The sequence below is a fragment of the Podarcis erhardii genome, assembly GCF_964252035.2.
Source record: "Podarcis erhardii genome assembly, chromosome: 5".
In the NCBI taxonomy this organism is placed as follows: Eukaryota; Metazoa; Chordata; class Lepidosauria; order Squamata; family Lacertidae; genus Podarcis; species Podarcis erhardii.
Window position 1 is genome coordinate 65280495 of NC_138509.1, and position 25336 is coordinate 65305830.

Genomic DNA, 25336 nt, shown 5'->3' on the forward strand with positions numbered 1-25336 from the left:
GGAAGTGTGCATATATTGCTGATATAAAATTGTCCATTTTGCTCAGCTTTGTGATAGCAAAGAGTTATTCCAAGATTATTTTTTAAAAAAATAATGTGTATCTCTGATCAGTTTACAAATTGCATTTGCTACTTCGGAAAAATACCTTGTGCAGCATGAGACCTAAGCACAATGAAGTCATTTTGTTCTACAGAGACAGAGAGAGGTCTGTATTCATTGCATCTTAAGAACAACAGGAAATAAAGCCAGAGATTAAGCAGGCTCCAAGGAGTTTACTTTCAGGATAAAACGAAACTAAAGCAGCACCAGTTTAGAGTGTATGGCAAGGGACAGATTTTTGAACAGTTGCAAGTATTTCACTAGGTGTGGTTGGAAGACTTTTCTGTGTCTGAATTTGCATTCCTTATATTTTTCTGCTCCTTAGGGCAATCCACGTGCACAAAAAGTGTGTGTGTGTGTGTGTGTGTGTGTGCGTGTGCATGTGTGCACGTGCGCTTACTTAGGCTGTGTATTCACTAACCCGTTTGTAGCACAAAAATGTAGTTTTTCTCAATTTGGGTTCATTCACACCTGTCATCAACATGCTGCTTTCAATCTAGATCAATTCTAATCTACACTTTGCCATCCACTTGCTTGCATGCTCACTACTGGATTGGTTTAACGCCAAGATGGATTTCCCCAATGCAATTATATTGTAATTGAACATAAAAGATCTTTGGTTCCAGAGCCTCTGTTAGGCCTGGGAGGAACAGTCGCTGACCCTCTTCTCCAGCCACAAGTCTGGAGGTTTTCCTTCCATCCCTTGCGGAGCTGCCCATTAAGAAAGAGTGAGCTCCACACTTTTACCAGGAGCTGAGAAGCTATAATCCAGAAAGCCACAACTGCTGAAAGTTTATTTTGCAGAGCCTCAGGTATGGTTTGTACATCCACAAACACACACACAAAGACCTACAAAAATTTTCAAGGGACCTACTGACTTTGTCATCTATACTTATAGTAGGTGCTCTCCCCCACAATACATTACACACACACACACACACACACACACACACACACACACACACCAGTTAGAAGATCGGCTAGATATTTGTGTGGCATTTATTAGCTGAGAGAGGCTACAAGTGAATCATGCTGTAAACAGGATTTGACCTGCCAGCACCATCTTTTCTACAGTTTGACAACATTTTTAAAGAAGTAGAATCTGTTATGGGAAGAAACAGGTCTGAATAACCCTGGACTAAGTTGCAATGGTATAATATGGAATTAGAAGGGTGGGGGAATACATAGCCTACAATTGTCAATTTCTCCTAAAGTCGCATATGACATTACTGGAGTTCTGAAAAACACACAGCCCACCTAGCTTCCAAATGCTTCCTTTTAGCCAAAAGCCTAAGAAACAGCCAGGAAAACCCACCTTAAACACATATCTCCAGATTAAATTGCAGATAGACCGATGACAGATGATAGATAAATAGATGATAGATAGATAGAGATGATAGATAGATGATAGATAGATAGAGATGATAGATAGATGATAGATAGATTGATAGATAGATAGATACAGATCTGATGTAGTTAACCAAATACATTCATCAAAATTCCCTGCAAGATAAGTTATTACTACTAAGATAGCTCAGTGGGTTAGAGTGCAGTGCTCATAATGCCAAGGTTGCAGGTTTGATTCCTGTAAGAGACAGCTGCGTACTCCTGCATTTTCAGGGCGCTGGACTAGATGATCCTCGAGATCCCTTCCAACTCTACGATTCTTTACTCCTTATTCCTTAACTGCAAGTGCCTTTCATTGTGCTGCTGGTCCTATCACAGTGACACGTGAGTTTCTTGTTAGCCAGCTGGACATGCCACTGCTTCTCTGTGGAGCCTTTCAACAATCTAGGCAGGCAAAGCAAGGGGTGTGCAGATATGATACAGAAATATGGGTGGCACAGATGGGATGCTCCTGTTTACACAAGCAAATTAAACACAGAGATGGAAGACGAATGGAGGTAAGTTTGCATGAGGGGATAGAGTTGCAAAAGTATTTTGTTTGCTTGTAAGAAGCCCCACCCACCCCAAGCCACCTTGTCATAAAAGCCTCATGACCTCAGGGGAGAAGCAGTTCTCGCAGAGTTTAGTTTGGCTCCTGATTCTTTGATGGCTGGGATGTCAAGCTGGACACAGTGTCCCATTTTATAGCAGGCACTTCAGATTTACTGGGATGGAAAACACAGCTTCTTTGTTCTGCAACTCTGGGTGGGGAAGGGAATTTTGTTTCTGGAGAGTGGGATGCGATTGGGGGGGGGCAGGAGGTTAAAAACCTTTAGCCTCCATGCCAGGTTCTCAATCCACATTGGAGTCCCTGTACTGGGTATTTCTGGAAGAAAACCCTGCACTCAAGCACAACTCCTGTGATTTACATCATGCATTGCATGTCCCAGTGCTGGCTCACAGCTCTGGCTGAGGATTTGAGCCGATGAGCTCTAGATAACTCAGTGGCAGAAAACTTGCCCTGCATGCAGATGGTCAGTGGCTGTGCACAACATGGTGTTTTTATTCTAGACTCAATTCCCAAAATTAAAGCTCATTGCAGATGGATTTTGCATTGCTCAGCAGTGCATCAACCATTTGACAACAGATATAGATGGTTCTGGTAATGGGAGATGCATCCACATCTTCCCAATGACATTGTGAGTAGGTGTATACGGAGATCACAGTTGCAACTTCCTTCTTTCTTCTACTGGGATATGTGCAGGGAGGAAAGGGCATGAATAAGCTATGTGTTTTTCAAATACATATCAAGTATCCACACCCAGCCTTGGGGACAGTAGAATCTAGAAGCAACCTAGATTTAAAGCAGCATGTCGAGAATGAGCACGAACAATTCTGCATTGAGAAAGCTACATTATTTGTGCTACAAATGGGTGAGTGTGCAGCAGCACCGGCACATCAATCTCTGGCCTCTCCAGGTACATCTGGGAAAGCTCTGGACAATGCCAGCTTTCTGTGTTGCTGATATGATATGGTCTCCCATAGCTTTGGAATTTTCTTTCCCTGTGCAGTCATCAGTAATGATGCATTTCTTATGCAGTTACGTAGTTATTCCCGGTCTAAAAGGGACTGCAAACAGTGGCACAAAGAATATACTGTAATACAACAACATACTGCACAACACTTAAGATTCCTATGGCATTGGGAAGGATGTACTTCCATTCTCAATAGCCACTCTTATCAGCAACATTAGTTCCAAATCATTTCCTCAAAAGAATTTCACACAAGCCTACCATGTGTTGATTTGAAAGCCTAGTGTGGCTTTCTCCCGAGGGTGGCACCTGTCACAGCACCCCCAGGCGGCAGAAATCAGGACTTGCTGCTCTGAGCGTTACACATTAATCCTCCTCTCTTTACACCATGGGTAGGCAAACTAAGGCCCAGGGGTTGGATCCGGCCCAATCACCTTCTAAATCCGGCCCGTGGATGGTCCGGGAATCAGTGTGTTTTTACATGAGTAGAATGTGTCCTTTTATTTAAAATGATTCTCTGGGTTATTTGTAGGGCCTGCCTGGTGTTTTTACATGAGTAGAATATGTGCTTTTATTTAAAATGCATCTCAGGGTTATTTGTGAGGCATAGGAGTTCATTCCCCCCCCAAAAAAAAAATATAGTCCGGCCCACCACAAGGTCTGAGGGACAATGGACCGGCCCCCTGCTGAAAAAGTTTGCTGACTCCTGCTTTACACATTAAAAGGTCACTTGCTTTTTATTTGTTTATTTACCATCCACCTTTGATGGATGTTTTGTGAATGAAACAACAAGATTCTTGTGAGTAAAAGGACTACACTTCACACCTGGGAAAGTACAATAGTTTCCACAGTTAACAGAATTCATTTGTAACTATGAGTGCCAGAGGCACTAGTTAATTATAGTATAGTGACCAAATGTAACTCCTACAGTTCTGAACATGCAAACCTTTATTATTATTATTATTTCATCCCAACCAGAATGTGGAGATACGCCAAAAGCCAAACTGAGGCTTGAATGGGGAGCCTGGCCAATGGCATGAGCACAACAGCTTTGCCACAGGCTGATGGAACTGGAAGTCAATGTAGGGGGTTATTTGTCCTCTGAGCTATGGCCATGCTAAAGTCATTAATATTATTTATTAAATTTGTATGCCACCCTACACCAGTAGATCCCAGGCGGATCACAACATAAAATTGAAATATTAAAAATATAAAATACATAATAAAATCAAGAACAAAAACAAATCAATAATCCCCCCTCCCATATTTAAAAGGGCACTGGGTGTCAATCAAGTGGTTGCATGAGAGCGTTAGAACACATGGAGCTGCCTTATGCCAAGTCGGGACTACTAGTCCATCTAGCTCAGAACTGTCAACTCTGGCAGGCAGTGGCTCTGCTTGGCCTCAGGGCCTTTACCATCAATTGCCATCTGATCTTTTTAACTGGAGATGCAGGTGATTGAACCCAAGACCTTCTGCATGCCAAGAGTGTGCTCTAACCACTGAACTATAGCCCCACCCACCCAAGAAACCCCACTGTCTAACAAAGATTCTTACATTCCACCAAGTATCCAATACAGTGTAACCTCCTGTTATGTACCATCCTCCTTATGAAGACGAGCTCCGCTAACATGGAAGTAGATGCTCCTGGTTGCAAACTTTGCCCTGGAGTGCAAGCAGATATCATGCGGTGGCAGCGGGAGGCCCCATTAGTGAAAGCATGCTTCATGTTAAGAACGGACCATCAGAACGAGTTATGTTCGTAACCAGAGGTACCAGTGCACACGGATACCATGTTCACCATCTAAGTATGGCTCATTATGCAGCTAAATTATAACGTACCATCCACACACAAATGGGAGGTAGCAGGCTTCAGGCAACACCAACATTCGGTGAAGTAGATATTCTTAAGGAAGGAAAGGGGGGTGGAACCCCAAACAGCCCAATGAAGGCAGGACACATGTTCAGCAGTCACAAAACAGTGACTGGCTGTTAGGTGGCGTTGATGAGAGTTGCAGCCTGAAACCTCTGAAAGGCACCAGGTTGAGGAAGACAACTTGAGCAGCCTTTTCCAACCCAGTGCTCCCTCTGGATGTTTTGGATTCCCAACTCCCATCAACCCCAGGGAAACATGGCCAATGGTCAGTAATGATGGTGATGTGAGGGCCACAGGTTTCCAATCTCCAATTTAAGTTTTTGTAGAGTAAGAATGGGGAACCTATAAAGAAGGGCTGCTTTGAAACGTAGAGAAATTGAGGTAATGTTTTCATTACAGGTTTTATTTTTCCATGAAGAAATGTAAAATGTTTCCCACACTTGGTTCAAAGCACAGAATACCCTCTTATCTTCTTCAGTGTCCTTGCAAATCCTGCTGCTGTCAGTTTGTGTTTTGAATGTATGCAGCTGCAACAAGAAGGAAAGAGAAGCTATCCCATGAATTTCCTCCTGAAAATTGTTCTCTTATCCCAAGTTCCACTCCTACACATTGTATTGTGATAAAAACAAAGCCCTAAAAATGTGGAGCAACCGGAAGCTTCGAAAGAAAGAGCCTTAGAAAACAAATGTTGTCTTCTCTGCTTCTCGGATAATTCAGAGCTTGGTAGATAGATAATACTGGGAGGACAATTCAACTCCTTTACTATTTCTTTTGTTGGGGGTGGGTGGGGAGCAAACCTCCATTTCACGTTGCAGTTTCACAATTTGCTTACGGCTCCTGTGCTAGACAACCTCCACGCAAAGGTCTCCTGATCCTGTTCTTCATAGTCACCATCATGCCCCCTTAACCGGCAATGTCTTGTAAGGGTTTAGAATCCCTTTGGGGTCCAACATGGCCTTGAATTGCTGCATGAGAAGGACTGCCTCCTGGGGTTTACTGTAGTGGATATAATGCTTCTTCTTGAAGCCCAGACCGTGCTCTGCGCTGATACTCCCATGGTACTGGGAAGTCCACTCATATACAAATGGCTCTATAGCCTCCAGCAGGGAATGGCTGTAGGAATCTGCTGTGATGTTCAGGTGCAAGTTTCCATCTCCTGCCAAAGCAAAGTCCCAAAATCAGTGGGTTTCAAAAGAGAAAGCAGAAAACACATTCAATTACTGGGCATGCAGTGCAGTGGCTCTGCCTAATTCCTCTTCTAGAGAAGAGGGTTATTTTAAAATATAATGAAGATTATTCATTAGTGTATTTGTCTAAAAGCAGGTAGACAATGTGGCACCCTCTAGATGTTGCTGGAATACAATTCCCATTATTCACATTGGCTAGGGCTGGTGGGAGTTGTAGTCTAACAGCATCTGGGGGGCAACACATTGGGTATTCATGGTCCAAGGGATTTATAGAGGCCATGCTTCAGTAAGCTACCAGTGCAATAAAAAAGAATAAAACAAAAAAGAGGTAAAAACCACAGCTGAAAGCAAGATGCAGAACAAATCGTAACAGATTGGTTGAGGCTGAGAGACAGAAGCTGGCCGAAAACCATCCAGCAGCTCATAGAATCCTAGAACTGTACAGTTGGAAGGGACCCCTCTAGTACAACCCCCTAGAGCAGGTGAGAGCTGAAGCAAGGACTTCCTTATACATCACTTTGCTATAAGAACCCTAAGTCCTCTCAACAAATGAAACTGACCTATGGAAAAATGTAACTTGAAAAAAAGAGACATTGCACATACCTTCGTAAACCAAGAAAACTTCAATAATATATTTTTTTTAAGAACCCTAAATCCAAATCAGTAAAGGCCATTTGTTTCCAAACACATTCCAGCTTACCTAGGTGGCCATAGCCCACCACATTCTTGGCACTGCCACCCAGCCGTGTCCGCATGTCCGTCACCAGATCATAGAGTTTCTCCACAGGCAGCGAAATGTCGTATTTGTAAACGGATCCATCGCAAGTCAAGGCCTCTGTGATCCGTTCCCGCAAAGCCCACAGCGCCTGCAACGGACCCAAGCGGTGACTTGGATGGAAAACGAAATGCTTTCGTTTTCATTCCACATGGATGGCTTTACAAAAGTGACCTGCTATCTAAACACTGTTGGCTAAATCATCTCGGATACTTAGGTGTTTATGTTAAAAGAACCAATCAATCTTCACAGAATAATGAGCTTAGGCTAGCTTCAACAAATCACCAAAAGCTTATTTAGTGCTGGGCTGACATTATTTTGTCATTCCAATGAGCGATTCCACAGCAGCTTAAGTCTTCCTTCTGCAGTTGGACCAGCCACACACAAGTCTCAAAGGACATGTTTCAGCATTTGTCCTGATTTGTTTTGCACGGAGATTAGACTGCCAATTAGCTACCAGGTTAAGTTCAAGGTGCTGGTTTTGGTGTATCAAGTCATAGAGAGCTTGGGACCTGGAGACCCGAATGATCATTTCACCTCTTATATACCCAACTGATCACTGCACTCTTGCAAGTACCATCTTATCAGGAAGTCCATTCTGAACAATATAAAAACACGGTATTCCGTCTTGCGGCAGCTACTCTTTGGAATCCCCTCCTTTAATATCAGGCAGTGCCGGTTCTACTGCCTTTTTGGTGCCTACTGAATACCTTCCTCTTTCAAGCTTTTTAAGCTGAAATCTTTCCCAGTCTGCACCTGCCTTGGAATTGTTTAAATATGTTTGTAATATTTTGTCTCTCAATGTTTGCTTCCCTGGGCTCCTTTGAGAAGAAGGGAGGGACTTGAATTTAGCAAAAGTAAAACATTAATTAATTAATTAATTAATTAATTAATTAGACAGTTGACTATTTGATGAATGCCTAGCAATTTGGGATCACTGGTGTATGCCACATACACCAATAGTTGCACATACATTGGTACGCAGTTCAGATTCAAATCAGAGCCCCAACCCAAGCACAGTTAGGGAGAAATGGGAAATTACCTTTATTTTCTTATCTTCTGAAGCCAGAGTTCCCTCTACTACCAAACCAGAGGCCATGACATGTTCCAGGAAGTGGCTCAGCTTTTCCTCATCATGGGCAGAATTGGAACCTGACGTCTCAATTAGCACATAGAAAGGACTTTCTGGAGTTGGAAAAGCAGAATCAGAAAGGAGACTGTCACTATCAGTTGCAACAGCTAAAAACCACACTATATTCACTGGAGTGACTCCTGCTGCACCACGCAGAAGTTAAGAAAACGGTGTTTCTCTGAAATTTTGGATCTTTTAAAAGACACTTTCAGTGAATCCTGCCAACCTGCCCAAAATGGTTCAACCAAAGGACAGGAGGAAAAGGCCTTTTCCTGAAGTCACACTAGCAGCCATCTTGGTTTTTTTTAATCAAAAATCTGTTTCTCTAGTATTTCTAACCTAAAAGAAATCCCCAAAGAAAAATGAATCTGCGGAATGGCTCACATGACACAGCTTCCTGGCCTATATCCTGTTTTTACTAGACTAGTTGCCAAAATTCAGAAAAAGTGGAATTTGGTTTAAACATTTTGTTTCCAGATTCTCCTGCCCACACCTTCCTTAGATGGCTCTGTGAATTTGTGAAAATGATAGAGAAATTTCAACTACATATGGTGTAAAAAATGCATAGGCTGGGGTATTGGCAGGGGTGAGGGTTCTTGCTGTTTTTGATATTAATTTTTGGTATCTTTATTTTATATATTATTATGATTTATATGGAAATGGATTCAATTTGGTTGTGTACTTTTTGATGTCATTTATTGTTTCTAACTACTTTTGTTATGTTTGTAATTACAGTGGTACCTCAGGTTAAGTACTTAATTCGTTCCGGAGGTCCGTTCTTAACCTGAAACTGTTCTTTTTTTTATATATATAAATATTTATTAGAGTTTTTGAATACAAATACACCAATAATAAACAATCTTACTTCTATCACAACGTAGTTTCATCACTTCTTTGGACTCCCTCACGTCTCCCGCTCCCATTTACATTGTTAAAAGGTTTTTCCAAGCAAATTATCAACTTGTTTACGATCTTATATCCACTCATTTAAGTATAATCTAGCAATTCTCCATAAAATTTATGTTTTCTTTAATCTCACTTATCATCAAATTCAAAATCTAATTTAGTGGTGGCCAATTTTTTATAATCTAGCATCCTTCTTAACATTCAACCAAATTACAATGTTTTTGTAAATACATCTTAAATTTCTTCCAGTCTTCCTCAATCCTCTCTTCTCCCAGGTCTCGGACTGAAACTGTTCTTAACCTGAAGCACCCACTTTAGCTAATGGGGCCTCCTGCTGCCACCGCGCCACCAGAGCATGATTTCTGTTCTCATCCTGAAGCAAAGTTCTTAACCCGAGGTAGTATTTTGGGTTAGCGGAGTCTGTAACGTGAAGCGTATGTAACCTGAAGCGCATGTAACCTGAGGTACCACTGTATGTATTTTAAGCCGCCTTGAGCATGGCTTCAACTATGGAAAGGTGCATACAAATAACATTATGTATGTGTGTAATGCTTGTTAACAATGTGTAAACACTGAATAAGAAGTTTAACAAAACGAAACTTCCGGCGGAGCGCGGAACCCGCTACAGGCGAGGGATTCTCCTGCGGAGGAAGCCCCAGCTTTTTCGCCAGATTTTGGAGGGTTTAAGGGCGCAAAAACCCCCCCATTAAACCTCTGGTGGGTGTCCAGAGGCCCAGGAACCCGGCAGTGCCAAGCAGCGGTTTGCAGCGTCGTCAGGTAGCCTCAGCGAGGCGAAGAGAACGACGGTGCGGGCGGCAGGCAGTCGGGCGACCATTACAGCGGCGTTCCTAGGCGATTTGGCAAAGCCCCGAACCTGTTGGGTATAGCGCTCCGTTCTCAAACTGAAGAACCTCGGATTCATACATGAGTGGAAACAATAAATAACAAACAACAAGGAAGTCTCCGAGTCCTAAGGGAGAAAGCTTGAGTTCAGCGATGTTTTTGACTTCATTGGAAAAGGCACAGAGTTACGAGCAGAGCCTAAAGAGAAAGTAAGTTACCACCAACGGATATTGTTACTGTCTCCTCTGAGTTGTAAGCGGACAAGCTAGAAGGGACCCCCTTTAAAGGGGAACATTACGAGGAGCAGGAATAAACTGTGTATGACTGGAAACCCAGTCAGCGGGGGTTTGTTTAATCGAAGTACAGATAGAACTGTTGTTAAGATTCCCCGGAAGAGCAAGAATAGCGAGAAAAGCTCGGACGCCATCTTTTAGAGGGGAGAGGAGGAGAAGTGCCGCCCAGCCATCAGAAAGAAAGTGACCTAGTGCTTTAGCCGCTTTAAACTACAGCGTTAAAGAAGCTAAAAAGTATCAAAAAGAGACGGACACTGGGCTTTCATTTATAGCGGCTTATTAAAGTGGCTTAAAGTGACTTTGTTTTCGGTCCCCGTTTGTAGTCACGCTCTGAGCGCTTACCTCAGATAAATCAGCTCGAGAAAGCAGAAAATAAACGGAACAGACAGTCACCTATATAGATGTGTCCCAGCTATTTATAACGATTTACACGACCCTAATTCCAAAGGAAACTACAGCGACCCTCCTTCATAACCTGCGGACTTTGGACATCGTCGGGGCTTTGGACTTTAGGAAACTTTAGTAGCGCCCCCTGGTGGTTGTGGAACTATTACCATTTATCATTACCATTGCATTCAGACCGTAGGGACTAACGCATCTAAAATCTGATTTCTGGACGTTGATTATCGGTCTGTCATAGCTTAAAAAGCACAAACAATCCGAAGGAAGGAATACTATAAATTATTGCTCCGGACAATTAAAGGGCAAGTTTCTACCTCCGAGGTTCGGGGGGGGAAGGGATAATAACGAAGCTAACTTTGTGGAGAGAAATTGCGGATAAAGTGACGAATAGTCTCTCTATTGGTACCTAGGAATTGGTGTCTCTATCGGCACCTAGGAATTGGTGTTTTGTGTTCAACATTAGTGACTCTGCTCTAGTTATAGGCATTGGGTACTTTTCACTTGAGTTTCTTTGTATACTGCCTTTACTAAGTCTGCACATTTTGTTTATAACTTTGAACGGATTAATTTGATAGTGGTCAAGGTCCCTGAGAACATTGCTGAATGAGAAAGAAGCATAAAGCAAAGAAAGAATTTTAAAAGAGAGATAGAAAGGATAGACAGGTACGAGACTGCGGTATATAAAGAAAATTTATATAAAGAATACTGAAAATGTCATATAACCAGAAAAAAGGGGCGGAGGGAGGTACTCCAATAGAAAGGAAATCATCAAAACAAGAAACAGAGTTTAGAACAGAAATACTAAGGATGTTCGCAGAAATAAAGCAAAGTGAGAAGAATTTAGAAACGAAACTAGAGCAAGTAGACAATAAAATAGGGAAAATGGATAGAAAGATTGAAGAGACAGTAAGTGAGTTAAAAGGACAGATTAAGGAGGTGTCAAAAAGAGTGGATGAAGGGTTTAAAAAGACAAAGTATGAATTGAAGGAAATGAAACGGGAAGAAGAAAAAATGAAAGATGAGATAGTAGAATTGCGTAAAACACAAGAAGAGTTAAAAGATTCGATAGCGATGAATGAATTAAAACAAAGAGAAGTGAACTTAAGAATGAGACAGATCCCAGAATTACAAAACGAAAACATAAGAGAAAAAATAATAAAAGAATTAACACAGTGGATGGGGTTATCAGAGGAGGAGATAGCAGGAACAATACAAAATGTATACAGATTGAAAACCAAAGCAAGTAGAGTTAAGAAACAACCAGGTGATTGTTTAGTCACATTCAAAGACAAGGAGATGAGGAACCTGATCTTGCAAAGGAACAGAGAGAAGAGACTATATATAGATGGAAATTATATAATTATATTTAAAGATATACCGATTAGACTTTTGAAACGGAGAGAGACATATAAACCACTGGTGCAGTTGTTAAAGAAAAATAGAATTGATTTTCGTTGGGAATTTCCGGAGGGTGTCTCATTCTTCTATAAAGGAATTAAAAGAAAACTGACAAACCCCGAGGAAATAGGAAAATTTACAAGGAGATACAAAGAACTTCAACAAGGGGAGGAGGAATTGAAAGGTGCTGAAGGAGGAGGAAACCTGAGGGCGGACATACTGCCGGGTGAAGAAGAGAAACGAAGGGAAAGAAAACAGGAGGAAGAGGAAGAGGAAGAAGACGAAGAAGGAGAAGAACTAGGAAACCCTTAAGTTAAAAAAAAAAAAAAAACTTAAATTAAATAAAAATGTCATTAAAACTCTGTAGCTGGAATGTAAATGGGATGAACGATAAGAAAAAACGAAATGGAATTGAACGCATTTTAAAGAAAAAGAAATTAGATGTAATATGTTTGCAGGAAACACATATTGCGAAGAAACATAGGAAAATGCTGATTAATAAGAGACTAGGGAATGAATTCATCTCCTCGGATAAAAAGAAAAAAAGAGGCGTGGTATTATACATTAAAAATGGAATTGAGGCACACCAACTATTTAAAGATGAGGAGGGGAGATTAATTGCAGTCCGAATAAATTGGCAGGGTGAAACATTGATTTTAGTAGGGATATATGCCCCTAATGGCAACAAAACAGAATTCTTTAGTTCCCTGGAAGGGAAGCTATTTGATTATATGGATCAGAAAATTATCCTAATGGGAGACCTAAACGATGTCGTTTCAATCGATATGGACAGATTAAGAAAATCAAAAAATAGAGAAGGTAAACTACCCAAGACATTTTTTACAATGACCAAAAACTGCAATCTTATTGACATATGGAGACTAAAACATCCTCTAGAGAAACAATTTACATATCACTCAGAACCGAACCAATCATTTTCAAGAATAGATCAAATCTGGGTATCGAATGAATTGTCACCAAGAATTAAAATGATAGAAATCCAGGCTAAAGTTATCTCAGATCATAATCGAATCGAAATGGAAATGAAAGGATTAGATGAACGTACTTTTAGGTGGAGATTAGACGACAGTCTATGGGACGATCAAAATTTTGTTGTAAGAATCAGGAAAAAATTAGAGGAGTACTTTTTAGACAATATGGGTAAAGGGGTAAAAACAAGCATGGTCTGGGACGCCAGCAAGGCGGTAATGAGGGGTCTACTTATTCAACAAAGTGTCTGGAAAAAAAAGAACAAGGAAAAGAGATTAAAAGAGATCATGAGACAGATTACAGAGAACGAGCAGAAATTAATTCAAAAGCCGAATAATGAAAGGGTAAAACAGGAGATAAAATATCTGCAAACACAAGTCGCAATTATAATAAACAAGGAGATTGAATGGAATATCAGAAGGCTGAGACAGAAGAGCTTTGAATTTGCCAACAAGTCAGGTAAATGGCTAGCGTGGCAAGTCAAAAAAAGAAAAGAACAAAACATAATTAACAAAATAGTAGTAAATGGAGAAGAAACAACCAATCCGAAAGAAATCAGAAAAGGCTTTTCAGACTTCTTTAAACATCTGTACAGCCATAAGGAAAAAAATAACAAAAAAAAGATAGAAAGATATTTAAATGAAAAGATGGTAAAGAAAATATCGACAGAGGAAAAAGAACAGTTAAATGCCCCAATATCAAGATTAGAAATAGAAGAAGTGATTAAGGACCTGAAAAGAGGGAAAGCTCCAGGCCCTGACGGGTTTACATCGAGTTATTATAAAGAAATGAAAGATATTTTGACTACGCCACTGATGGAAGTAATGAATAATATCTTAAAAGAAGGAGAATTGCCCGGGTCGTGGAAAGAGGCCCTCATTACAATCATTCCAAAACAAGACACGGATTTGACCTTAGTCAAGAATTATAGACCTATTTCCCTACTGAACACAGATTATAAGATCTTCGCTGGAATCCTAGCTAAAAGACTCAAAAAGATATTAATAAGGATGATACACGAAGATCAGACAGGCTTCCTCCCGGGAAGGTCAATAAGGAATAACACCAGAAATATAATCAATCTTATTGAATTTCTATCTGATAGGTGTGACAAACCTGCGAGTTTAATATTCATAGACGCGGAGAAAGCCTTCGATAATGTAAACTGGGATTTTATGCTTAAAAATCTAGAAGGTATGGATATGGGCCGAGAATTCTTAAATGGTATAGGGGCAATCTACACAGAGCAGAAGGCGAAATTAATAGTTAATGGAGTCACTACGGAAGATATAAAAATTAGTAAAGGAACCCGTCAGGGCTGTCCACTTTCTCCGTTACTTTTCATAACAGTCTTGGAAGTACTATTAAATGTAATAAGAGAAAGTAAAAAAATCAAGGGGGTAACATTAGGTGCAAACGAATATAAAATCAAAGCGTATGCGGATGATGTGGTTATCACGGTGGAAGAACCTTTAGAGAGTATAAAAGCTCTTCTGGTTGAGACAGAGGAATTTGGTAAACTTGCAGGCTTTAAATTGAATAAGATTAAGACAAAAATGATTGTAAAAAACATGGATCAGGACAAGGCAGTAACAATACAACAATTAACCGGAATTGAAGTTGTTAAAAAGATAAAATATTTAGGGATTTGGATTACCAACAAAAATATTGACTTATACAAAAATAATTACGTCCCGGTTTGGAATAAAATCAAAAAAGATTTAGAGGTTTGGGCCAGAATGAAATTATCGTTATGGGGTAGAATTTCCATGGTGAAGATGATGCTGTTACCTAAATTGCTGTTTCTGTTTCAAACAATCCCCATTTTAAAGGGAACAAAGAATTTTAAAGAATGGCAAAGAACCATCTCAAGATATGTCTGGGAAGGGAGGAAGCCCAGAATTAAATATAAGCTGTTAACGGACGCTAAAGAAAGAGGGGGCTTCGCCCTCCCAGACATGAGACTTTATTATGAAGCGACATGCCTTTGCTGGATAAAAGACTGGGTTAGGCTGGAAAACGGAGGGTTGTTAGATTTGGAAGGCTATAACAACAAATTCGGGTGGCATGCGTACCTATGGAAGGACAAAAAGAGGGTTCATAAGGGGTTTACCAGTCACATTTTTAAGGGTCCACTAATAGAGGTCTGGGACAGATATAAGAACATATTAGAGCCGAAAACACCACACTGGCTTTCCCTACAAGAGTTAATGAGTGTTAAAAAAGTTAACATGGAAGAAAAGTGGGGGAAGCTTGAAGATATGGTTATAAAGGAAGGGGGAAAGTGGAAAGTAAAACCTTATGACCAGATAAAATCATTTACTCAGGGCTGGCTTCACTACTTTCAGATAAACGAATTTTTTAAGTTGGAGATGAAAGAAAGGGGATATGAGGAAAAAGAATCTACATTTCAAAAGGAGATAGTAAGTAGTGAAGTTAAAAATCTTTCCAAAATGTATAAAATACTACTAGAGTGGCATACGAAGGATGAGGAGGTGAAGTCAGTGATGGTGGAATGGGCAAGAGATCTCGGGCACAATATATTAATGGAAGACTGGGAAAGGCTCTGGAAAGTAAATATAAAATTTACGGCCTGTATGTTACTTAAAGAAAATGTGATGAAGATGCAATACAGGTGGTATATTACACCCGTGAAATTGGGCAAGATGTTTAAAGTAGATAACAAATGCTGGAAATGCAAACAAAAGGAGGGGACCTTCTACCATCAATGGTGGGAGTGTAAAAAGGTTAAAAATTTCTGGGAAGAAATATATAATGAATTAAAAAAGATGTTAGGTTACACCTTTGTGAAAAAACCAGAGGCCTTCTTACTTTGCATCATTGGAAAGGACATTAGGAAAAAGGATTATAAACTCTTCCAATATGCGGTTACGGCAGCTAGAATTGTGATAGCTCAGAGATGGAAACAGGAAGAAATTCCAACGGTGGCAGAATGGAGAACAAAACTAACAGAATATGCCGAGTTAGATAAATTAACAGGGAAAATAAGATATTTAAAAGATCAGACGTTTATTGAAGATTGGGGAAAATTTGTAAGTTACCTGGAAAATAAATGTTCAGTAAATACAACGTTAGTGGGGTTCAAAGAGGCTGTGTGAAGGGTCAACAAGTATTGTTTAAGCTGAAATAATATTTAAAGGAGGTACGAATGGCAATATAAAAGAGGAAATGTGACAATAAGACTTAAATGCGAATGAATGTCAATACCGCTGAAGGAAGTTCAAACTGTATAAGAAAGGATAAACATCGAATACATTGTATATATAATTGAATTTAATAAAGTTTTCTTCAAAATGAAAAAAAAAAAAAAAAGAAGTTTAACAAAACAACAAAAATATTGATGCATGGCAACATCAGGTATAATATGTGTGCACAGGTCCGAGCACAATTCAAAGTGTTGGTGCTGACCTTTAAAGCCCTAAACGGCCTCGGTCCAGTATAGTTGAAGGAGCGTCTCCAACCCCATCATTCTACCCGGACACTGAGGTCCAGCGCCGAGGGCCTTCTGCCAGTTCCCTCACTGTGAGAAGCCAAGTTACAGGGAACCAGGCAGAGGGCCTTCTCAGTAGTGGCACCTGCCCTGTGAAACGCCCTCCCACCAGATGTCAAAGAGAAGAACAACTACCAGACTTTTAGAAGACATCTGAAGGCAGCACTCTTTAGGGAAGCTTTTAATGTTTAACAGACCACTGTATTTTAATACTCTGTTGGAAGCCGCCCAGAGTGGCTGTGGAAACCCAGCCAGATGGGCGGGGTATAAATAATAAATTCTATTCTATTCTATTCTATTTAAGACTACAAAATCCATGATGTAGCATGAATGTGAGCAATGAATGCATTCAAGATTACAGCAGACAACTGAGTTGCAGCAAGCACAGAAAGTTCCTAGGGGACCTGTACATTTCAATTCAACCGTTTGATTCTATTCCCCGCCCCCCACATCCCCAACAGAATCGGTGAAGGAATCCCTCCTGTGAATTTTGCATATGGCTAGCTGGTACCTGAAACTGGGTTGGTTAATTTGAGGTGTTGCTCAACCAGCTTCATGCACTCATTGTCCATGAACTCATAGGCAGACAGGATTTCTCCCAGCATGCCCTTGCAGAGAGTGAAAGTTTTCAAGACCTGAGAGAAACTTGGACAACCTTTACACAAAGGAAAACATAAAACAATGAAAAGAAAGTTGCATTAAAAAAACAAAAAAACTACTAGGAGGAAACATGACATCACACCTATACACATCAATAAGCCTTCTAGAAAGGAGCCACATGTGTGCAAAACTGTGAAAGATGAAAAGGACAACTTACCATATATACTCGAGTATAAGCCAAGCCGAATATAAGCCCAGACACCTAATTTTAGCACAAAAAACTGCAAAAATCTTATTAACTCGAGTATAAGCCAGTTCACCACACCACAAACCTGGTGGTGGCGGGAGCGGAGAAGGAAGACAGCGGCAAAGGCCTTTGGGGCCGCTCTTCTCTCTGCCATTGCCTCTGCCGCTTGCAAGAGCAGGCATAGGAGCCGCGGTTGGGAGAAGCACAACGCAGCACCTCTCCCAACCATGGCTCCTGTGCCTGCCCTTGCAAGAGGTGGGCAGCGGGACCAGCAGCGAGAAAGGTCTCCTTTCAGGCCGCTCGTCCCTCCACCGACGCTGCCCGCCTCACTCGAGTATAAGCCGAAGGGGGCTTTTTCAGCATAAAAAATGTGCTGAAAAAGTCGGCTTATACTAAAGTATATACGGTATTTGATAAACACAGAACTCCACCCCCCCTCCCAAAAAAAACATTCTTCAGGCTGGAGACTTCCATGCTGCAAAACAACATTAACAGCAGCTTTAGGAATGACACCCATAAAATAGCCTAAGGCTGCAATCCTAACCCCACTTACCTGAATAAGACCCATTGAATGTAATAGGAATAACTTCTGAGTAGAGCAGGTTAGGATTCGGCTTTAACTTATTGACAGTTCCTTGGCTCAGTGAATTTATTAAGAAAGTATGGCGAGCCTGCTGAATCAGGCATCCTACCTAGCCGCCTAAATTTTGCTTCCAGGACCTCATGTTTACATTTCCCCATGTGATTGCTGCCAACACGTCCCACGACCACTGACTCCACCCCAGCATTGTCCATCAGACTATCTGGGCGACAGGCAATATCTGCAACCTTTGGGCCAGGCAGGCAATTCACCCTGCTGCCTGTAGGACCATCACACACCCTGATTTTGAAGCTCAGCCCAGAACTATTCCAGGCATATGTGAAGAGTGATCTGCTGGTTACATTAACTGCATTTTCTGCCCTTACCCTGCTGATTGTGCCAATTGCTTTCTCTCTTCTTATCCCAACCTTTCCTAATAAGTCAGTCATCATATTCAGTGGAAACAAAATATAAATATAACCAATTTGTCTTCGAGGGCTGTAAAAGTTTCACCATAAGCGGAGTTGTGTCCAAGTCTAGTCTTGCTAAAATACCACTAGTAGTTACAAATAACACTTCTGAAAATAGAGAGGAGAATAGCTCTTACCAAGAAATGCCAAATTCACAGCCTTGGGTTTTCGTGGGCAGAGAATGGAAACTGCTGTAATGACGCCCAAGGTCCCCTCAGACCCAATGAACAACTGCTTCAAGTCATAGCCAGTATTGTCCTTCCGCAAAGATGCCAAGCAGTTCAACAAAGAGCCATCAGCCAGCACCTGGAAGAGGACATCCTTAGATAATTCCTTGATATATCTGAGAGGGTGTGTGTTTTTGTTTTTTAAAAAGGCTACAATATGATTAAACATAACATTTTAAATTGATTAATTAGTTGCCATCACACAGAATATTTCAGGAGGGAACTTTTTAATAAGACAATACAGTAGCAGAGTTGGATCTGAAATGGAACGAAGAGATTACAATTCAGTAATTAACAGTATGTGCATCTGAAGTGGGAGTGAAATTACTACTACTACTACTACTAATAATAATAATAATGTATACCCCACCCATCTGACTGGGTTTCTCCAGCACTCTGGGCACGATAAAAACACGATAAAACATCAAACATTAAAAACTTCTCTAAACAGGGCTGCCTTTAGATGTCTTCTAAAAGTCAAATAGTTGTTCATCTGATGGGATGGCGTTCCACAGGGCGGGCGCCACTACTGAGAAGGCCCTCTGCCTGGTTCTCTGTAACCTCACTTCTCACAGTGAGGGAACCGCCAGAAGGCCTTTGGACTGGACCTCAGTATCCAGGCTGAATGATGGGGCTGGCTAACATTTTGGGGTCCAAGGACCAAGTCACCACCTTCCCACATCTCCAGGGGACCATGTCCCAGTGGGGCTATGAAGTGGGCATGGCCACCCACAGCTAGCATACACACACCACAGCATGCGCACACATACACACCAGTGTGTGGATACACACATGATATCCACATTGGGGAAGATATGCAGGCAGGCAGGCAGGTTCATGCACAGGATACAGATACAATTTCTCCCTTCCCAACTGCTCATGAGAACAATCACCTGGTGAGTGAGGAGGAGGAAATAACCTGTATCCCGATGGTGGTGTTCAGTAGGCAGAGAGGTTGAAACCTCCCCACCCAGCTCAGCGGCATGATGAAGATGAACATCTGCTGATGTCCTGGACTTCCCACCCATGTCTGTAGCGTATCAGGTCAAGGGGGCTGATGGGCCACCAGCTAGGGCTTTGTGGGCCTCTAGTTCATCCCTCCAATGGTCAAGGACAAGAAGATGATAAAATATGGGAAGCAGCTTTCAAAGTTTCATCTTACCACTTCTAGTCCTAGGACTGTCCCTCGCAGGGAGCCGTAGCGCAGGAGACGCAAACCACCGGCATTTGTAGCTACGTTCCCTCCAATGTGGCAACTGCCCTTTGCTCCGAGGTCAAGCGGCATGATGAAATCCAACTGCTCCAGGTATTGGTTGAGGTTTTCTAAAATGCAGCCAGCCTGGCAAACAAGGATTCCTGAAAAATCAGTATCCAGTTACAGTCTGAGAAACGGATGTAAACTTCCTTTTTCGTTGAGGTCATTTGAACCCAAAGAGATCTACTGTCTGTCAGAGGGGGATCAGAGCCTTTGCAACGAAGCAACATTCTTCACCCCCACCCCCCAAACAGCCTCAGCATCAAGGATCTGTGAGGTGGGTTTTCTTGTTTGTTTACTGGCACCATTGTCCAGTTCTTTCATTTAATGCCAGCAACACAACCAGAATTACACTTCTTGCTGTCCAGATGTTATTTCTGGCTTGTGCTACTAGGCAATGACGTCCCAACACTTCTGAATAGAAAACCACCTCTGCCTCCCTTTTATTTGAGCTTACATCCCATTGCTATTGGCAGAAGGAGGAATCAGCTCTGCCGTTCAGGGTTCAAGAACCTCCCATTTTGTCCACCCTGATGGACACTCTTAAGACAGGGTTGAGGAACCTGTGGACCCTCCATATGTTTTTGGAGAGCCAATGGCCAGGGATGATTGGAGTCCAGCAGTCCAGCAACATCTGGAGGGCCACACTCCCTACTCCCTAATTTAGGAGAATGGCAATCTTTAGAGGATGATAGCGTAGCCATTTTCCCTGCCCTGGGAAGATATATTTACCAGAAACGTCGTCAAAGCTGATGATCTGGTTCATAAGAGCTGTGGAGAGAATGATCTCATCAAAGACAGGGACGCTGCCCCCAACGAGGCCAGTGTTACCCCCCTGAGGGTTCACAGCCAAGTTCCTCTCATGGCAGTACCTGAAAGGGAACACATTTTGCCCATGGGATCTTGTTCCTAAGGGCATATTATAATGCCTTTGAAAAGGCGATCCTAGTGAAACGAAAAAGTCTTTTTTTAAGATCAAAGTTCTAAACTGACTTAAGAGTAAACTTGGCTGCTACTACTCAATAGTTTTAAAATGCACACTAAACCCATTACTGCAGTAAGACTTCAAATAGTGGGTTCAGATCCAAAATCCTAAAGAATATGAAGGTGGCACGCAAGTATAAATTAAGTGGTACACACAAAGATAGCCGGTGTGATGTGCTTGCAGTTGTGGCGGTAGTAGTGATTGGGTGGGGGGGGGGAGTCTGGCCAGGATCTTGGAAGTGGCTGCAAGCTATCTTGCATGTGCTCTCAGTTCACGCTTTTTGCCACATGATTGTACACCTATCTACCTGCTTGTGTGAATGAGCCCTGAGATGCTATGCATCCCTTTAACTCAGGGGTGGGCAACTAGCTCACCCTTAGTTTAATTTCATGGAGTTTTCACTTAAGCACCATACAGATGGCAAGGAGGGGAAAAACAAGTGGAGAGGGAGAAAAGTGCCTAGGAAAAGAGACTAAGAAAAAACTCCTATAGTTTTTAGATTCACAGTACATACACGTTAGGAACCATATTCTATTTGAAATCATCTCATCTATCATCAATTAACTTATTTAGTAATAAAAACAAAAATAGAATACCATATTTATAGAGGCATTTCCCCCCCAGTTTAGCTAACATACTAAAGGCTAAGATTTGCTCTTTGTTACTCTAGAGCAGTGTTTCCCAACCTTTGGTCTCCAGCTGTTTAGGGACTACAATTCCCATCATCCCTGACCACTGGGTCCTGCTAGCTAGGGATGATGGGAGTTGTAGTCCAAAAACAGCTGGAGGCCAAAGGTTGGGAAACACTGCTCTAGAGGACAAGACTAATGGGATGGGAGGAAACTGTAGGGAAGCAGATTCCCGCTAACAGCTGAAGAAACTTCCTAATGGTAAAAGCTGCAAGACAGGAGAACAGACCACCTCTGAATGTGAAGGACTCTCTATATCAATGATGGCCAAACTTGGCTCTCCAGCAGTTTTGGGACTACAACTCCCATCATCCCTGGCTAACAGGACCAGTAGTCAGGAATGATGGGAATTGTAGTCCCAAAACAGCTGGAGGGCCAAGTTTGGCCATCACTGCTCTATATGATTCAGCTGCTGCTCACAGAGAGAAAAGGAAGGAAAGAAGGTGAGTACAGACTTCTCTTTAAGGAGTACTGACCTAACGCTTGTACTGTGTGTTCATATGCCTCTGTCTATCAGAGTGGATACAGAGAGAGACACATAAGAAAGGACTCTGAGATACCATCATATGACTCATAGCGATGAAAAACAAGATAATATACAGTCATACCTCATGTTACATTTGCTTCCCGATATGTTTTTTCAGGCTGCGTCCCGTGGCAACCCGGAAGGGTTACTTCCAGGTTTCGCCGCTCGCGCATGCGCAGAAGCAGCGAGTCGCAATCTGCGCATGCGCAGACGCTGTGGGTTGCATTCTATTCATGTTGCGAATGGGCCTCTGGAATGGATCCCGTTCACAACCAGAGGTACCACTGTACATATCTTAAAACATGGGTGAGCAAGACGGAAGTAAGGCAGTCTGCTAAATACAGACATCTCTAACGCTGTTTATTGAGTTCATGGAAACACAATTTTTATGTTACCTGAGAATCTCAGATACTTCTGCTGTTGTCCGTGGCTTCAACAGTATTTTACTGCAGCCTGTAATGTAAACAAGATGTGAGAACATTCATTTGAAACTTGAATAGAAACTCGCCCGCACTACGCTTTCCCCTACCACCACCCCCCAAATAAAAAAACACCTGTGCTGGTTAATATGGCTAAAACTTCATGTGCATGTAGTAAAACGTACATTGCAGATTTATAGCTTTAAGGGGAAGGGCTGGAACTCGGTGGCAGAGCACGTGGTCCAGGGTTCAGTCCGCAGAATCCCCAGGTGATGCTGAAAAACACTCTTGCCTCAAACTCTGGAGAACAGCTTCCAGTAAGTACAGCCCAGCTTTCCCCAACCTGATGCTCGCCAGGTGTTTTGGCTACAACTCCCATCAGCCCCAGATAGCAGAGCCATGAAATTTGTAGTCCAACCCAATTGGGCTGGTGTAGAAAATACTTAAAGCAGTTTGCCAAAATAACGTACCTCTTACAGACTTCAGCCAGTCCACATTGAAGAGCTTCAGTTCATCTAAATCTGTGATGACTCTGCCAGGCATAAGGTTTTCAAAGAAAGACACATCAGTGCTGGAAACATGGGCAAAAGGAAGCCTCTGCACCCCATATCGCTCACTGGTGAGCATCACTTCCTGGAGGTGAAGCTGGGTACCATGCAGACATCTCTTGGGCAGGTGACTGATGCTCCATCGGATGGAAGGCATGATGAGCGCTTCTCTCTTCAATGGCCCTGTTCCTTCTTCCTTAAGTTTGGACCGGGAGGACCCACATGTCCACACAATCAAGGCTTTTCTCTGGCATCTGATCTGCAACCTTGGTAAGGACCAGCGGTGTCTAAACGGGAAATGCCGGACAAGGCTGCAAACAACAGCCATGAAGAACCTGAATTGCAAAAGCAAAATAAACACCCTGTTTGATCAACTTCCTCTGAAAGGCACTCGACTCGATTTATTTTATTTTCAGCTATCTCATTTCATGGGAAAAGAGAACTCCTTCAGGAAGTGAAAGATCACGATCAAGGGCAGGATAGCTTCAGGACACGGCACTTAAGAAACAACAAGAAAGCACAACCCTCTTGTTTCTATACAACCCTTATCAGACCCAGCATCAAGCATGACCAATGGCCATGGATGCTGGGAGCAATATCTGGAGTGCCAAAGGTTGCCCTTGTTGTTATTGTTGTTTAGTCGTTTAGTCGTGTCCGACTCTTCGTGACCCCATGGACCAGAGCACGCCAGGCACTCCTGTCTTCCACTGCCTCCCGCAGTTTGGTCAGACTCATGTTTGTAGCTTCGAGAACACTGTCCAACCATCTCGTCCTCTGTTGTCCCCTTCTCCTTGTGCCCTCCATCTTTCCCAACATCAGGGTCTTTTCCAGGGAGTCTTCTCTTCTCATGAGGTGGCCAAAGTATTGGAGCCTCAGCTTCACGATGTGTCCTTCCAGTGAGCACTCAGGGCTGATTTCCTTCAGAATGGATAGGTTTGTTCTTCTTGCAGTCCATGGGACTCTCAAGAGTCTCCTCCAGCACCATAATTCAAAAGCATCAATTCTTTGGCGATCAGCCTTCTTGATGGTCCAGCTCTCACTTCCATACATCACTACTGGGAAAACCATGGCTTTAACTATACGGTTGCCCTCACCTGCTGGATTTATGTGTAAGGTAAACAAGCTATAGCTTAGGGCCCCACTCTCTTGGGGCCCCAAAAAATTTTTAAAGAAAAAAAACCCTGGGTGTACATTTCCAAAATATAAGATAAAAAACAAATAAAATAAAACCTACCACAGCAACAGTGTTTTGTGTTGTGTAGGCTCCTATTTGTTATGTGCAAATGGCTTTAGATACCTATTAGGTCCATAAATTACTATACAGCATATATTCAACACAAAAAACAGCGACAATTTGTTGTTGACAAAGGACAGCTGGACATATACCTTCAGTATATGTTACCTTCTGTAGCTTAGGGCTCATCAAACCTAAATCCGGCCCTGCCTGCCCTACTCAAATTCAGCCGGTAACTGAAGCAAATGCAACTGAAACAACTGCTGTTGCTTCCCTGCTTCCACTCCTCTCTCCTCCTTCTGTCGATCTCCTATACTGAACTTTTAAGATCGTTCTGGGACAAGGAGGTGTCCTCTCCTGCACTCTTTAACTGCCATGCACTTAGCTGGCATGTATTATAAACCTGTGTGTGTGTGTGTGTGTGTGTGTGTATTTGTTTATTTTGCTGTAATGGATTAACATGGCTGTTTCCCTTGTGAAGTTCCATTAGGCATGTTATTACTGGCCGCGAATTATCCTGCGGTAAGAGGAGGAAGCCTCAGGTCCCTCAAAGTCACTGTTTGGGTGCAAACATAAAGTGAACGCGATGGGTGTCAGAGCAAGACGAGGTGTCAGACCTCGATCCGCCCCTTTGCCTGGAGCTGATTGTGGTGTTTAGGGCCGGGAGGGAAGTGCAGACCCAGGCACCGCTAGGCTCCGGAGAGCAGGCAGCTCTCTAGAAACCGGCTGCAGCCAAAGACGATGCCAAGCCCAGAAATCACCAGCGCGCGCGTCCTTGCAGTCGCCCTTTCTGCGCTCACCTTGAACGCGGCCCACGGGATCTCGCGCACTTCTCGTTAGGCAGCTCCGCTCGCTTCTCCGCTCTCTCCTCCCCCTCGTGCTCTTTTCCGGACCAAACAAAAAAGAGGGGCGCCCTGTGGGCGGAGCCAGGAGGTAAGCAAAGGAGCGGGGCGGAGGGAAGGCTTGCGCTCGACGTTTGTGCGCACGCGCGAGCGCGTCAAGTTCGCCTGTCTGTCTTTTCGCATATCTTGTCATATTAGCTCCATTTCTGAGCCCTTTTTAGTTAATAATACTTTGGATGCATTTTAATTTGACGTTTTGTGTGGGGTCTTTTTTTATTGTAAGCTGCTCTGAGGCAAAAAGAGATGCAGAAAGGATTTATCTTTTATTTCACAAGTTTTATATACTGCCTGATGGTAATACGCCCTGTTATTACCCTTTTCATA

General features: G+C 42.4%; 2 protein-coding genes across 6 annotated transcripts in view; one reads left to right on the forward strand and one right to left on the reverse strand.

Annotated features, from left to right (window-relative positions):
* TM4SF19 (transmembrane 4 L six family member 19) overlaps positions 1 to 25336 on the forward strand; it is a 92772-nt gene that overhangs the window by 29906 nt on the left and 37530 nt on the right. The gene's annotated exons all lie outside the window — the stretch shown is intronic.
* D2HGDH (D-2-hydroxyglutarate dehydrogenase) lies at positions 5270 to 25023 on the reverse strand. Of its 5 annotated transcripts, XM_081862940.1 has the most exons (10): positions 24911 to 25023; positions 22799 to 23211; positions 22305 to 22362; positions 20442 to 20581; positions 19617 to 19810; positions 18365 to 18533; positions 16842 to 16985; positions 7898 to 8040; positions 6781 to 6946; positions 5270 to 6049 (listed from the first exon to the last, which is right to left on the reverse strand). In XM_081862940.1, exons 2-10 carry the CDS (start codon positions 23202 to 23204, stop codon positions 5787 to 5789), a joined length of 1683 nt encoding a protein of 560 aa, XP_081719066.1. In that variant the 5' UTR covers positions 23205 to 23211; positions 24911 to 25023; the 3' UTR covers positions 5270 to 5786. The 5 variants fall into 5 exon arrangements, with proteins under 5 accessions (XP_081719066.1, XP_081719070.1, XP_081719067.1 ...); XM_081862944.1 differs by lacking the exon at positions 22799 to 23211 and having other exon boundaries at positions 24911 to 24929; XM_081862941.1 differs by lacking the exon at positions 24911 to 25023 and having other exon boundaries at positions 20442 to 20480; positions 22799 to 22819.